The sequence below is a fragment of the Engystomops pustulosus genome, chromosome 11, assembly GCF_040894005.1.
Source record: "Engystomops pustulosus chromosome 11, aEngPut4.maternal, whole genome shotgun sequence".
Taxonomy (NCBI): Eukaryota; Metazoa; Chordata; class Amphibia; order Anura; family Leptodactylidae; genus Engystomops; species Engystomops pustulosus.
This window is the reverse complement of record NC_092421.1, coordinates 79,503,828-79,520,114: the sequence shown is the minus strand read 5'-3', so window position 1 is coordinate 79,520,114 and position 16,287 is coordinate 79,503,828. Positions and strand designations below refer to the sequence as shown.

The following is a 16,287-nucleotide window of genomic DNA, read 5'->3' as shown; positions in this document are numbered from 1 at the left end:
CTTAATTAATATTTAAGTGGGTCATTAAGATATAAGCTGATATGTCATTAGTTGTTGTACTGGGACACATTTACCATCACTAAACTGATGCGAGATGTATTTTAGGGTAAGGAAGATCTTCTCTCCGAGAGCCCGGCAAGGAGCTCATCCTGGAGCCCGGCAAGGAGCTCATCCTGGAGCCCGGCAAGGAGCTCATCCTGGAGCCCGGCAAGGAGCTCATCCTGGAGCCCGGCAAGGAGCTCATCCTGGAGCCCGGCAAGGAGCTCATCCTGGAGCCCGGCAAGGAGCTCATCCTGGAGCCCGGCAAGGAGCTCATCCTGGAGCCCGGCAAGGAGCTCATCCGGGAGCCCGGCAAGGAGCTCATCCGGGAGCCCGGCAAGGAGCTCATCCGGGAGCCCGGCAAGGAGCTCATCCGGGAGCCCGGCAAGGAGCTCATCCGGGAGCCCGGCAAGGAGCTCATCCGGGAGCCCGGCAAGGAGCTCATCCGGGAGCCCGGCAAGGAGCTCATCCGGGAGCCCGGCGAGGCGCTCGGATGTTTGTTTGCCGATATATTCATTAACACCATATCATTTATCAGTTTTTGCTTTTAAGGACTCCAGGAATATTTAATGTCCATGGTAGTCGTATGTCCCCATCCTGGGTGCAGCTCGTCTCTGGATGTTAAGGTCCTGACATGGATTGTCTGAATGGTCCAGGACGCTCTTAGTATTGCACTAGAAGTTATGAAGAAGAACACATTTACCTATAAGAAGTATAATTACCGCTTTTATCTCTAGACCTTAATGCTTTACCTATTCAAGTACCTAGAACTTATGTTTTTAGACTATAAGATCTGATGCCATATTTAAAAATTGGGGAGAATTGCCCCCCCCCACCCCCCCATCATCCAAAGAAGAGTTCAGTTTTTCACTATATTTTAAGCTCTCAACAATGCGTTTCGTAGATTACAATTTTACAACATTTCATCCATGGGGGAGAAGCGTTTGCGCTATGACAGTTAAAAGCAAGAACAATTTTTAAAAATCTGAACCGCGTTGGGTTCTAATGTGCTGGGGTTTCTCGTGTAGCAGAGTCTTTCCAGGTGTATTTGCTGCACTTTTCTCCATTGTACATCTGGAGAGGGTTAACCCGGCTCGTATGATATTGACGTATTTGGGATTAGATTTGCTCAGAGCCTATTAATCTTCCCTAACCGCTATCCCATGGATCCCCTCTTCGGGCTGGGGTGTGAGAGCCGGGTTGTGCCAACATCTGTTTGTTCTCTGCTGAGTAACGAATGGCAAACAAGGGCGTATTCTGTACTCCGGGATGTGCTGCAGCCTCCTCTTAGGTTCGGGTTCACATCAGACTTGAGAAGGCACAGGGGCTGGACATGTGTGGCTAGAGCCATTAAAGGGGATGTCCGGCTTTAAAATATATATATTATGTACCTTATCTTTAAAGAAAAATCTACCAATCATGATGAACCAGGGACATTACTCATAGATCCAGGCCTTGTGAGTCTTGTATCATCTTAGATTTGTTATTCATGGTCTCCCTCACTGCCTGCTGTAATCTCACACAGTGGCAGTGGGAAAATGCTCCTGCACAGTGTAACAACCTGTGAAGCTGCAACAGCTCCGCTAACACTCACCAGAGCCCATCAGGATCATTAGCATAATGAAAAATTATTTTAGAGGGATGGAGGTCATGGATAGAAAATATATGATCATTTCCACAGTCCCGGTGGGGGAAATGTCCCTGGTTTATCAGGATGGATTCTGATGGGAGATTTCCTTTGAGATGAATGAGAAATATGGTGATGGAAAAGCGTGTTCCCTCCGCTGTTTGAAGAGACTATAAACTATAGAAAGAGAGATAAAGGCGTATAGTAGTATTGCAACTTGGTTCTGTTCATTAGAATGGAACGGAGCAGCTAACGGGCCACGTGACTGATGACCCTGATATCTCAGTCCTGATAGGAGGGGGCACTGACCGGATGTGGGGTCCTGGGTAATCAGTATTTTGTAATCCTCATTAAGATTCCAGGTCGTTATTATGGAGTGTAAATAATTCTGTAATAAATGAGGTTAGAAAGACTCGGGTCCTTCAGGTCCAATCTATAAATCCTACAATGTTGATCTTGAGGAAGACCCAAAAATTCTGAATCATTTCTTCCTGATCCAATATGGGAGTCATATAACACACAGATGATTTGTTTTGTTCTGTTTTCTTTGTATAACATGTGATAGTTTTGTTCTCCATGCTCTTGTATCCTGCGGCAGAGATTTCCAGAGTCTCGCTGCTCTTACAGTAAAGAATCCCCCTCTGTGGTGATGGTAGAAGCCCCTCTCCTCTAGAACCCCAGAATCCCCCTCTATGGTGATGGTAGAAGCCCCTCTCCTCTAGAACCCCAGAACACCCCTCTATGGTGATGGTAGAAGCCCCTCTCCTCTAGAACCCCAGAACCCCCCTCTATGGTGATGGTAGAAGCCCCTCTCCTCTAGAACTCGCCTCCTCGTGGTATCGGATCGGTACCGTTCCCTCTCTATGGTGATGGTAGAAGCCCCTCTCCTCTAGAATCGGATTGGTACCGATCCATCATGACACAAAGTTTTAAAAGATTCCACTCCCGCATTCAGAACCCATAAATGTTTTCCAAAATGTGGTTCTGTAAGGTACGAGGGCTCGGCCCACCGGTTCAGCGGGTCCACGGTGCCACCCAGATAAACAGCGCTCTAAATTCTCAGGATAATGTTTACTCAGTAACAAAAGGAAGTGAGACCTGAGGAAATGTGCAACAATGTATAACCGAAATAATACAACAAACACTTTACCCCCACATCCCACAGTTACCTAGTGGTGATGGGTACAAGTGCTTTTAACAACACGTTTTCTGGATCGGTCCCTTGTTGGGGAGGGGGGGGGGTGCACCCTAAGTATTGCGCAATAATATTTGTAATCCAAAGGTATACAAGATATACACGTAGGCCTCGCTCGGGCTCTCCTCACAGACAGGACCACTTCTCCAGTGATAAGGTGTAAGAGGCTCTTATGTTATTTGTGTATCACTACCTGGTGTCCATAGACGTGACCGGGTGAACTTACTAGTCCTTGAGGTCTTTCTTTCTGACAGCGCAGCTCAGACCTCCATTCTGCACCCTGCCCCTGCACCCTGCCCAGCCCCCTGCAACTGCCCCGCCCCCTACACTTGCCCAGCCACGCCTCCTGCACCGGCCCAGCACGGCCCCCTGCACCCACCCAACCCCCTGCTGACTTGGCGCTTGGGGGGCTATAAGGCATCTCTTCCCCCAATGCTTGATTTCTGGTGTCTGACCACTGCCCAAGGCATGTGCACGTCTCCTCCCTGGCATCACCCGCTGCAGACGCCCAGACCTGGTCTGTGGGTTATTATAAAAGGGCGTTTTGTTTTCTGAGTGAATATATGATCCTTTATTTCCGGTTTCCATCCATCGCGGCGCCCCCCTAAATCTCCCGCACTTCTGTATATTATACATTGTACAGACATGTAATTGTTGGGATGAGGGAAGCTGCCGGGAGTTCCCTGCATGTACACAGAACTAATGATTGTGCTCCTATAGCGGCTCTGCCATAACAAGCTGCAGAAAACCTCCAAACCTTCAGGCTACAAATTACGAAAATGTAATGAGCCTTTAAAGCAGAATATATATAGAATATTTCAGATGCGATTAGTGAACGTAAAGGAATCTACTTAGGAGGTTCAGACAGCAGATCCCCAAATAGAATTCCTTTTACAACTTTTACTATTTTCTAAAATCTCTTTTCACACTTTATTTATATGCTAATTAGCTGCAAAGGCTCCTTGGGGTGTGGCGTAGCCTTTGTGATCCCCCAGGAGCTGAGACTGCTCTTGGCCCCTCCCTGTGCACCCGTGTGCAGAGCTCCTAAAAGCCACAGCACCGGCTCGATGTGCAGGGATTCTCGCGAGACCAGTCCACCCCGTGTGACCCCTGCAGATAATTGGCTTAGAAATGAAAGTATTATAATAGACTATGTTTTAGAAAATAGTCGGTGGTGTACAGAGAGGAGATGGATTTCTGGGTTCTGTCTGATGGTAAATTTCCTTTTAATATTAAAGGGATGACTACAAACTTTACTAGGGTTAGTACAAGACCCTAATGGGATCTCTCATGTTGTTCTTACCCAATCATGTCTGCCTGACCACGATAGGGGTGGGTCATGTGACCTGCCGGCAGCAGGAATCGGCACTTCCTGTAACCTCCGGCTTCCAGCTGGTTTTCGGCAGCTGGAGGAGGACACTCATTATTATATGCGCACCCCCTATATGTAATACATGTGTATGAGGTTTTATATATGTGCCGAACCTGAATTTCTTCATTTAACCCTTTTCTCTTTTTCGTTCCCAGTGTAGAATTCTGAAATAATTTTTTTTTTTTTTTTTTGCTTAAAATTATATTAACTTTATTCTGGAGGGAGCCATGGTTTAGTGTCCCGGGTCGCCCTGTACAATGTTCATGTAGCCCCTTTTATGTCTCTTAAGTTTTAATGTTGGCCATTTGGAGAACCCCTTAAAATGCAGAACTTCTCCCCCGACCGCTCATTGTATGTGCATTGTGCTTCCTGCTCCCCGATGTCTCAGCAATGACTTTCTACACATGGGAGACATTTGATGTGTAGTGACAAATCACTTGAGAAGTTCTTAGTAAACACCTTTAGCTTTTTTGCAGACGCCAAAATGTGTTCTGCTTATTTTCCTTGTGACTCTGCCCTCAATAAACAGTCCGTGCCTTGTGCCCCCTGCGCCTTGTGCCCCCTGCGCCTTGTGCCCCCTGCGCCTTGTGCCCCCTGCGCCTTGTGCCCCCTGCGCCTTGTGCCCCCTGCGCCTTGTGCCCCCTGCGCCTTGTGCCCCCTGCGCCTTGTGCCCCCTGCGCCTTGTGCCCCCTGCGCCTTGTGCCCCCTGCGCCTTGTGCCCCCTGCGCCTTGTGCCCCCTGCGCCTTGTGCCCCCTGCGCCTTGTGCCCCCTGCGCCTTGTGCCCCCTGCGCCTGGCGTCGTCCACATCTGCTGCTTGTTCTTCTACCATAAAAGGTTTTGAAACGTAACAGAAGTGTTTATGGGTAAACCCAAAATGTCGTCCTTGGTCTCTGAATGGAGCTTTTCCTCTTCCTAAAATAACCCCCCGCAGATGCTGTGATGTCCATTCCCTGTGCACTAGAGAGCGACCGTGTAATTAGTGGGAAGTTCTGATGGTAATTTTAGTAACTGGACTCTTCTTATACTGAAGATCTTTTCGGTTGATGCTTCATATTTTTGCCACATATACACAAAGCTTGTATATTCTTCTGTGTATATATTCTGTGTATATATCGTTATTCTGTGTGCGCTATATAAATAAAGGAACCAGCAGGATAAGGCTACGTTTCTTAGCCGTCTCTTATAAGGATTGTTTGGGTGGATTCCGATGCGTCCACAACAGATGGAAGAGGAGTCAATGATGAGAAACGATGCTTGGGGGGAATCTTCATCCTTACCTGGACAGTTACATAGCTGTGTACACTCAGCGGAGGTTGGGAATGGATACCATACATTGCATCTGTCCCCATAGGCTCCGTCACTCTGGGGGAGGGAGAAGAATGGGGAGGCTAAGGCTTTGCTGTGTCTTTCTCTCCTGTGTTTCCCCACAGTAAACCCCATAGATTGTTAAGATGGAAGTAAGAGGACGCCCCCAGCTGCCAGTGCAGGTCTAGGTAACCTTCATTATGCTTTACCACTGTAAGAAAACATTGTGTGAATGTGTCCTGTTAAGCACAACATAAGAGATGGGGATATAAATATTCACTACAATGGATGTGACCCTTCTCTATGGGATGGCGCATTATTTCCCAGGGCAGGATCCCCCTCCCAGGATAAAATGATGTCAGTAGCGGGGTATGTAAATATTTGCCAAATAAAGGGGAGATCGTCAAAATTTTGGGAAGTGTCAGCCACCTACAAATCCACACACAAGGTAACATCGCCCTGTTAGAGAATCTGTAGCAGCTGATCTACGAAACAAAAATGCAACGGTTTAAAGTTTTCTAAGATTGTAATAAATGATCTATTTTTGGCTGGTCTGATCTTTCCTGCCTGAAACCTATAACCACACGAAAGAGCAACGAGCTGCTAAAGAAACGATGACCACAAAACAACTCCGGTATTTTGGGGGCATTTTTAAATTTGGAAGTAGTGGTTCTACTAAACATGGGGGTAATTATAACCAGATTACCCCCTACCCCTCTCCTACACAAGTAAATTCCATCATCTATTACACGTGGAAGCCTAAGAGAAGTTTGTTTTTGCATTTTGTGTTTAGATTTTATTTGCATCAGACCCTAAAACCGGGTTTGTGGTCCTCGCTGGAGGGGGCTAATTGTACAGGAATCCCCTGTTACAGTCAGAATTGGATTTTTATGGAAATCCACTGAAATGTAAAAGTTTTGGCTTCACTTCGTAAATCCGGTGTAAATCGGCTAAAGTGAATAGTGGAGTAGATTTGACACTAATTGTCTCTAACGGAGACGGTTTTAAGATATTTGGGCTGTAGAAAACCGATGTAATTACAATACGGAATAAAGAGACTTTCATGATGTAACTTTGTGGAATCTACTTAATCTTAAGCTTGCTGTGTAGGATGGAGATGTATACATGGAGGGATATGAGGAGCTGCTTTATTCCGTGCTGATCCTCCTCACCGCCTTGCCTTCTCACCTCCCCGTGCCTCGCCACCTTGCCTCCTCTACTTGCCTCCTCTCCGCCTCGCCTTCTCACCTCCTCGCCTTCTCACCTCCCCGTACCTTGCCGCCTCCCCGTGCCTCCTCGCCTTGCCTCGCCGCCTTGTCTCCTCCCCGTGCCTCCTCGCCGCCTTGCCTCCTCCCCATGCCACCTCGCCGCCTTGCCTCCTCCCCGTGCCACCTTGCCGCCTTGCCTCCTCCCCGTGCTTCCTCGCTGCCTTGCCTCCTCCCCGTGCCTCCTCCCCGTGCCTCCTCCCCGTGCCTCCTCCCCGTGCCTCCTCGCTGTGCCTCCTCGCCGCCTTGCCTCCTCGCAGCCTCCCCGCCTTGCCTCCTCCCCGCCTCTTCTTCTGTGATATTCCGTACGTGCTGAGTGCTCTGGCGCCGCTCCCTGCCCAAGTGCTTTCTACTTAAGTAACTTGAAGGATTGTCGGTCCTGTTGGCACTGGGTGGATTTTACCATCGCTGCTCCATTACTAGGAACAAATAGAGCGTGTGTGGCCCCTAAAGGGATTATAGTAAGAGGGTCATTTAATGTGACCAGAATACATCATCGGTCATCTCTGTGCTGCGTCACATGTAAAATACACGGACAACCCACAATTCATCCACTTTCTGTCATTTTCTTTTTTTTTTTTTTTTATTTTGGTGGGAAAAACTTTTCCTGCAAAAATGACCCTTTTATTTCTAAAATAGTTTCCTAATTGGACCCTGAGACCTCAATGGTCCTGGACGGGCATCGGAAATTACAGGGAAAGCTGGCAACACGCGTTACGTCATCTGGAGGAGAAACAATGTGATGTGATCCCCCATGGTAACTCTCCATTGTCTCCTGGCGACAGATCTCACATGTGTTATAGCAGCAGGAGCCTGGCAGCCGCTTATCACAGTCTCAATATTGTAATTAAACTGTTCTGTTTGCCAAAGCGAGTTACTGCGCCAGCTTAAAGGGCTCATCCACTATCAGTGTATTAATGATTATATAAAGGAAAACTGCCAGCAAATCAAGCAGAAAGCAATCACTCCTAGATCCAGGCACCGTGCCTGACGTATCTTCTTATATGTGTTATCCATGACCTCCCTCCATCTCAAATCAACTTCTAAAATTATTCTAATAAGCCAAAAGGACTGTAGTGGTCATTACCAGCTCTGCTCCAAAAACAAAGCTGCAATACTTCACTGAGCCACTACTAAGAAGATGGTGTATATCAGGCACCATGGAAGAGGGTGAAGATCGGACCCCCACAAATCTTACTAATGGGCTGTCAATATGCAATGAAATCCCTTGAGGACTCTCTAAAGACAAATTGTACTCGTACTCTCCTTTCTCTTACACTCGTAGTTGAAGTTCCAGATCTCGTCTGCATCCAGAATAAACGCGTCACACGGAGCGGAGTCTTCCCTGGGTCCGCCAGCACCTGGTTCCAATAGGCTCCCCTGGGCTGTATACATGCACTTGTACTATATACTAATAACCAAGGCTTTAACCTGCAATTGTAGCCATTTAATGGATTGGACAGAACTGATGGAAAGTTATTTTGCGTTTCCTTCCTCCGTCGCTGTGATCCGGAGTCGATCCTGAGTGTTTCATTAATCTCTGTACACACAAGCGTTTGTCACAAAGCCATTTGTCCACACGTCTCACATCATTTATCATGTTGCTACAAGAAGTCGTCTTCTTCCTGATCCACTGTAATATCTTCTCAGGCTGAGAAACGTTTATTACACGATTTTACTGGGTTTAAATAGAAGATCCCCTTAAGATACAGGAAATACAAGTTTTTCCTACGAGACCCGGATCCTCTGGACTGTTCTTCTGTTACTCTTGGAAATGTATCATTTAAACTTGCAGCTTGATGACGTGATATGGGCCAGATTCTAGAACTTCTCCTGGTCCAACCAAGTCCACAAAAATGATGCAATCACATGTCTGCTCAGGACCGTATTTAGTGTTTATGCTGCGCTAGGTGGCTTCAAGCTATTACCACTACCCATAACCCCAGCACTAGACGAGATGAGCGCTGGACCCAGGAGCTGTCTCTCTAATCATCCACTGCAGCATTAGATTCATAAACTGCTTCAGGCTGCGTTCACACCACGCGTTTTGTGCGTTTGTGCTCTGAAATATGTTGCTCCATTACATGTAGATAAATTTCCTTAGTAGCCGCAGCGTGGGGGGGGTGTGACATTGTTACTCGCCAATATTAATGTTACAGATGAGTTTGATGCGTTTACCCATTGCATCAGAATGTGACGTCCGGCCGTGTTCACACTCTGCAATTACATCATGTTTAGGAAGGCAATACCAGCGTAGTGCGGGGAGGTTCTCCGGATCACATCTGCAGTGAAACGCTTGCGATCAGGAATATGTGATCGGGAGAATCTCCTCCGCACTGTTCATGAATTTTGTTCATAAATGTAATTCAGCGCAGAGCGTGAGCGTAACCTAAGTGTGCACAGTAACCCTGAGCTACTGACCCACTACCATATACAGTGCCTTCTATAATGGGGGTGTAAGAACAAGAAAGCAGTTGTAATATGGCTCCCCGGTCCAGCGCGGTGCACAGCAGTGACCTCACGACCAGAGGAGCAGCCACTGCAGTGTAAAACTTGCAGCGGCCATAGGCAGAAGCTGCAGAGGGAGTGCGCTGTGGTCCTGACATCACTGCTGCCTTGCTGTAAACTTACCGAGGAGGATGGAGGGGCACAGGCCTGGCCCGGAGCGCCAAGTGGATTTTTTACCCACTCCAATGGTTAAAATATTTTTATATATACAGGTCTATAGGCTTTCACGTGCCTGCATGACCTCACTACAACACCTGGGCATGCTCCTGATGAGGTCAGTACTGTGTGTGGCTTCCACGTGCCTGCATGACCTCCCTACAACACATCAGCATGCTCCTGATGAGGCTCACTATTGTGTGTGAGGCCTCCACGTGCCTGTATGACCTCCCTACAACACATCAGCATGCTCCTGATGAGGCTCAGTATCGTGTGTGGCCTCCATGTGCCTGTATGACCTCCCTACAACACATCAGCATGCTCCTGATGAGGCTCAGTATTGTGTGTGGCCTCCATGTGCCTGTATGACCTCACTACAACACCTCGGCATGCTCCTGATGAGGTCAGTATTGTGTGTGGCTTCCACGTGCCTGCATGACCTCACTACAACACCTGGGCATGCTCCTGATGAGGCTCAGTATTGTGTGTGGCCTCCATGTGCCTGTATGACCTCCCTACAACACATCAGCATTCTCCTGATGAGGCTCAGTATTGTGTGTGGGCTCCACGTGCCTGTATGACCTCCCTACAACACATCGGCATGCTCCTGATGAGGCTCAGTATTGTGTGTGGGCTCCACGTGCCTGTATGACCTCCCTACAACACATCGGCATGCTCCTGATGAGGCTCAGTATTGTGTGTGGGCTCCACGTGCCTGTATGACCTCCCTACAACGCCTCAGCATGCTCCTGATGAGGCTCAGTACTGTGTGTGGGCTCCACGTGCCTGCATGACCTCACTACAACACCTCGGCATGCTCCTGATGAGGTCAGTATTGTGTGTGGGCTCCACGTGCCTGTATGACCTCACTACAACACCTCGGCATGCTCCTGATGAGGTCAGTATTGTGTGTGGGCTCCACGTGTCACGTGCCTCCCCGGTGCGGGGTTCAGTCTTCGCAATGCAACGGTTGAGCTCCACCCTCTGTCCGTGCAAAATTGAGAGCAAAAACGCATTGGATGTCACCAAGTTTTTGTTTGGTTTCTGGTTACTGGTAAATTCCTCTCCTTCCAGCATTATACATTTATCACCTGGATGTAGTCTGATACATGTTTGGACCATTGTTACATTGTAGCTGTATACTGATGTATTTATAGACGGGGGACACGAGGTTAGAGCCCAGGATCAAAGGGTTTTTTATGGTTAATGTGGAGAAATTGAATTCTCTTTAAATACTTTTCTTTTGAAGCGATTTGAAAAAAAGTCTGTTTAATTATAATTCTGATAATATAGGGGCGGGAGGAGCGGATGAAAGCATTTAATTGCACAGCAGCATTCAGACATTTATACTTTGCCAAGCAGCATCTTTTCCAAAATATGTTATTACTGCGCAATTGGATTTCTAAATATAAGACGCCTGCGATCCGGTTTTGGAAGCGCTGGATTTCTTCCCGTCCTGCCCTGTTGTTATCTCTGGAGGATGGGGCCAGCAGTTGCATCAGGATCTCCACAGTGAGAGCAGATCCAGGGATACTACATGTAGTGTAGGACAATTAAAGGGACAGGACACATTTTCTAAGTGTTTTTGCATGGCGGAAATATGGAATTTGTCCCCAATAGGCATTGAAGGAACTTTGCACCTACTGTTATACAGAATCCCTCATCTACACGGCATCTGTCACCAAACTCCTTACACCATAGTTGCCATCATGTAAGGCGTTCCCTCCGTGCCAGGTCTCGGCGCAGTCTTTCGTGCACGGGCTGACCACGGCAATGTGATGCTGCCCTAAGTAAATCTTTAGTGCAGGTGATGATAGTGAACTTTGTAATGTACTTCATTTCTGTGCCTTTCTCCTGCAGTGAGCAGTGTATTTGAAAGCCTTCAGAGTCCATGCAACTCAGGCAGATAATGATTAACACTTTACATGATAATTAAAGGGAATCTGTCACCACAAACCTACACAATCCCTTATAGAGGGATACGACCATTCCATTGAGTCTATGGATGTTTCTGTACGATTCTGCTGTGCTGTAAAAACATCTTTTATTCTTCCTCAGTTGACTTCTGTATCGAGGTGGGGAGAGTTCTCTGATCCATTCAATCTCTCCCCACCACCTCTTTGAATCTAGCCAGCTACCCTGCTCTTACCAGCACTTCACTACCTGTCTGTTCCCAAGGGTGGAGCATGCGCGGTGCACCTGTATCTTTGAAGCCAGCCTGCTCGTTCCCAGCTACATTGTGCTCTGATCCCCCCTTGTCACGGCCTGCCCGTCCCTAAGGAAGGCGCATGCGCCGTGTGCCTGAAATGTGCGCACACTGTGGCTGTGCATCAATGTGAACGTGCCTGAAGTGCTAGCCAGGGATGAGCAGAATGGCTTCAAAGATACAGGCACACTGCACATGGTACACCTTTGGGTACAGACGGGTAGTGACGTGCAGAATATAAACTGATGCCCCGGGGGAAGTGCAGTACAGAATATACACTCACCGGCCACTTTATTAGGTACATCATGCTAGTAACGGGTTGGACCCCCTTTTGCCTTCAGAACTGCCTCAATTCTTCGTGGCATAGATACAACAAGGTGCTGGAAGCTCCTCAGAGATTTTGGTCCATATTGACATGATGGCATCACACAGTTGCCGTAGATTTGTCGGCTGCACATCCATGATGCGAATCTCCCGTTCCACCACATCCCAAAGATGCTCTATTGGATTGAGATCTGGTGACTGTGGAGGCCATTTGTGTCCAGTGACCTCATTGTCATGTTCAAGAAACCAGTCTGAGATGATTCCAGCTTTATGACATGGCGCATTATCCTGCTGAAAGTAGCCATCAGATGTTACAGGGTACATTGTGCTCATAAAGGGATGGACATGGGCAGCAACAATACTCAGGTAGGCTGTGGCGTTGTACCAAGGGGCCCAAAGACACCATGACACCACCACCACCAGCCTGACCCGCTGATACAAGGCAGGATGGATCCATGACACCACCACCAGCAGCCTGAGCCGCTGATACAAGGCAGGATGGATCCATGACACCACCACCACCAGCCTGACCCGCTGATACAAGGCAGGATGGATCCATGCTTTCATGTTGTTGACGCCAAATTCTGACCCTACCATCCGAATGTCGCAGCAGAAATCGAGACTCATCAGACCAGGCAACGTTTTTCCAAACTTCTACTGTCCAATTTCGATGAGCTTGTGCAAATTGTAGCCTCAGTTTCCTGTTCTTAGCTGAAAGGAGTGGCACCCGGTGTGGTCTTCTGCTGCTGTAGCCCATCTGCCTCAAAGTTTGACGTACTGTGCGTTCAGAGATGCTCTTCTGCCTACCTCGAACCAGTCTGCCCATTCTCCTCTGACCTCTGGCATCAACAAGGCATTTCCGCCCACAGAACTGCCGCTCACTGGATGTTTTTTCTTTTTCGGACCATTCTCTGTAAACCCTAGAGATGGTTGTGCGTGAAAATCCCAGTAGATAAGCAGTTTCTGAAATACTCAGACCAGCCGTTCTGGCACCAACAACCATGCCACGTTCAAAGGCCTCAAATCCCCTTCCTTCCCCATACTGATGCAGGAGATTGTCTTGACCATGTCTACATGCCTAAATGCACTGAGTTGCCGCCATGTGATTGGCTGATTAGAAATTAAGTGTTAACGAGCAGTTGGACAGGTGTACCAAATAAAGTGGCCGGTGAGTGCAGACTGATGCCCTGGGGGATGTGCTGTGCAGAATATAGACTGATGCCCTGGGGGATGTGCACAGGATTACATTACGGGGCCACATTGATCTTGGATCTACAGGAATCTGATGTTCTGGTCACATGACTTTCATTACAACTTTCCATCACATGAATTTTTAAGTTGTTTGTCACCGCACTGGATCTACTCGCTGTATTTTTAATGTCCGGTTGTGCAAAGGATATGAGGGGCTCTGGAGCCGGCGGCAGATTGTGAGCCGCATTGTACAATGGGTTGTAATTGGAGGAGCAGATATAATAACAGGAATATCACGGACTCGTTGTACATTCCGGGGATAGCGGCTCCGCTCCACATATTTCCAGAGTATTTGAAGCTCAGGAATGTGTGTAGGTGTCTTGGTACAAAAAGGGTTTATTTTCATTAGCGCTGACAGGTAAAACGACTTCACTTAAAGTCTTAACGTAAAAGAACAGATACATTGTGTAAAACGCTTTGTAAGGCAATTTCTCGTTCTCACGGAAACCGTATAGAAGGTTCTGATTACGCTGAATGAGAGCCCGGTGATACCAGAGAAATGCATCATGTAGCAAATTCTTTGTAATCTGATGGTGAACATCGGACCTGCTCCTCTCAATCATCTAATTTGCCAGTAGAATGTTATAGAGCAGGAGGAGCTGAGCAGATTATACAGTGTCCTATCTGCAGGCAGCATGTTATAGAGCAGGAGGAGCTGAGCAGATTATACAGTGTCCTATCTGCAGGCAGCATGTTATAGAGCAGGAGGAGCTGAGCACATTGTACATAGTGTCCTTTCTGCAGGCAGCATGTTGTACAGCAGGAGGAGCTGAGCAGGTTGTACATAGTGTCCTATCTGCAGGCAGCATGTAATAGAGCAGGAGGAGCTGAGCAGATTATACATAGTGTCCTATCTGCAGGCAGCATGTTATACAGCAGGAGGAGCTGAGCAGATTGTACATAGTGTCCTATCTGCAGGCAGCATGTTATAGAGCAGAAGGAGCTAAGCAGATTGTACATTGTGTCCTATCTGCAGGCAGTATGTTATAGAGCAGGAGGAGCTGAGCACATTGTACATAGTGTCCTATCTGCAGGCAGCATGTTATAGAGCAGGAGGAGCTGAGCACATTGTACATAGTGTCCTATCTGCAGGCAGAATGTTATAGAGCAGGAGGAGCTGAGCAGATTGTACATAGTGTCCTATCTGCAGGCAGCATGTTATAGAGCAGGAGGAGCTGAGCAGATTGTACATAGTGTCCTATCTGCAGGCAGCATGTTGTACAGCAGGAGGAGCTGAGCAGATTGTACATAGTGTCCTATCTGCAGGCAGCATGTTATAGAGCAGAAGGAGCTGAGCAGATTGTACATAGTGTCCCATCTGCAGGCTGCATGTTATAGAGCAGGAGGAGCTGAGCTGGGACCTTTAAGCCCTTAGGGAGCAGTGATGTTCTCCTGTTCTATAACATGAATTGGACGGCATTTTCTTGGAAATACATTGCCCTTTATAGAGGACTTCTAACCCTCCCTGATGGGTCTGCAATGTTATGGAGCATCTCTTCTTATTGTTCTGTGTTGATACTTGTAGGTATCGGACTATATTCTGGTTGTCCCCATTAACGGGTCTGATCGGCGCCTGGTCCCACAATGTTCGGCAGATGTTCATAATGAGAATATTCTTGGGCCGTTATGGTCATTTATGGTGTTTTTTTTTGTGTTTTCTAGACTGTACACGCACAGAAGCCTCAGTTTTTATCTTTGCACTGTCAAGAGGTTGGAGGGAAGAATTACGAAGCTTCCATGGCTCACGTCGACAAGCTGGTGAAGTAAGTGGATGCACTTTAATATGTTTCCTGTGTCGTTGTTATTTACAGAATAAATAATAAGATTCAATGAAAATCACTTAGAATGTTTCCAATCTTATAGAAAACTTTTATCACCTTTCTGTAGATCTCTGCTTGCTGTCAGTGTGTTGTGGCCGCCATTGGCTACATCCCTGCAGGGACCCATATGCTTTATGTCGCGTCTAATGTAACAAAATCTTTTGGTTTCCGTCCAGAAGTTTGTTTTTAATAGTTTTCATCCTTCAGAAAATCTTAACAATAACCACTAATAGAACCAGCACAAAATCCAACCCATCCCAAAAAATCCCCCCTAATTCTGATACATTGATAGAAAGGGTAAAATAAAGGAACATGGTTGCTATAAACAACTCAACACATTTTACTCTTGCCCCCCCCCCCCCCTCCTCCTTATTTTGGTTTTTGCTTTTCTCTCTGCCAAACACCACAATATATTTTTCTCTTCTTAGCAGTTGGAATGTTCCCTTGTTGTTCTAGAAATGTAAATTGATCCTCAGCTTCTCCTCCCCGGTTACATTATCTGTGATCGGATCTGATTTTCTGTGAAATTGGCCTTCAACCGTGGCTGGAAAGCAACGCAAGATTAATGCGCAATTTGTTAAACCAATACATTTCAGCCGCTTCTTCCTTGAAGGAAACTGTGGACAATGTGATGTAAATATCCGGAATCTCCAGCGTCTCCTCCGTAGTCAATGAGCGTAAAGTTGGGATAGTTCGCCCTCTAGTGGTCATTTTGATCATTTCTTCTACGTGTAATCTAGTCTTCAGATATTGGGGCAGATTTACTTACCCGGTCCATTCGCGATCCAGCGGCGCGTTCTCTGCGCTGGATTCGGGTCCGGCCGGGATTTAATAAGGTAGTTCCTCCGCCGTCCACCAGGTGGCGCTGCTGTGCTGAAAAGCATCTGAACGCACTGGAGTTCACCGGCTCGGGCTGGGTGAAAGTAAGCGCGTCCCGAGCGACACATTTTCCGTTCTTAAATGCGGCGGTGTTTCCGAATACGTCGGGTTTTCGTTCGGCCACGCCCCCGATTTCCGTCGCGCGCATGCCGGCACCGATGCGGCACAATCCGATTGCATGCGCCAAAATCCCGGGGCAATTCAGGTACAATCGGCGCAAATCGGAAATATTCGGGTAACACGTCGGGAAAACGCGAATCAGGCCCTTAGTAAATGACGCCCAATGTGTGTATGTATTCATGGATGTATTCATGTTTCTCTGTCATCACTTATGTCCAG

At 47.4% G+C, this 16,287-nt stretch overlaps 1 protein-coding gene across 1 annotated transcript in view; it reads left to right on the top strand.

Annotated features, from left to right (window-relative positions):
* Positions 1-16,287, top strand: part of INPP5A (inositol polyphosphate-5-phosphatase A) — a 241,090-nt gene that overhangs the window by 54,259 nt on the left and 170,544 nt on the right. Inside the window, exon 3 of the mRNA XM_072129441.1 lies at positions 14,912-15,012. Coding sequence (XP_071985542.1) covers positions 14,912-15,012 — 101 coding nt within the window. The remainder of the gene's footprint in view (positions 1-14,911; positions 15,013-16,287) is intronic.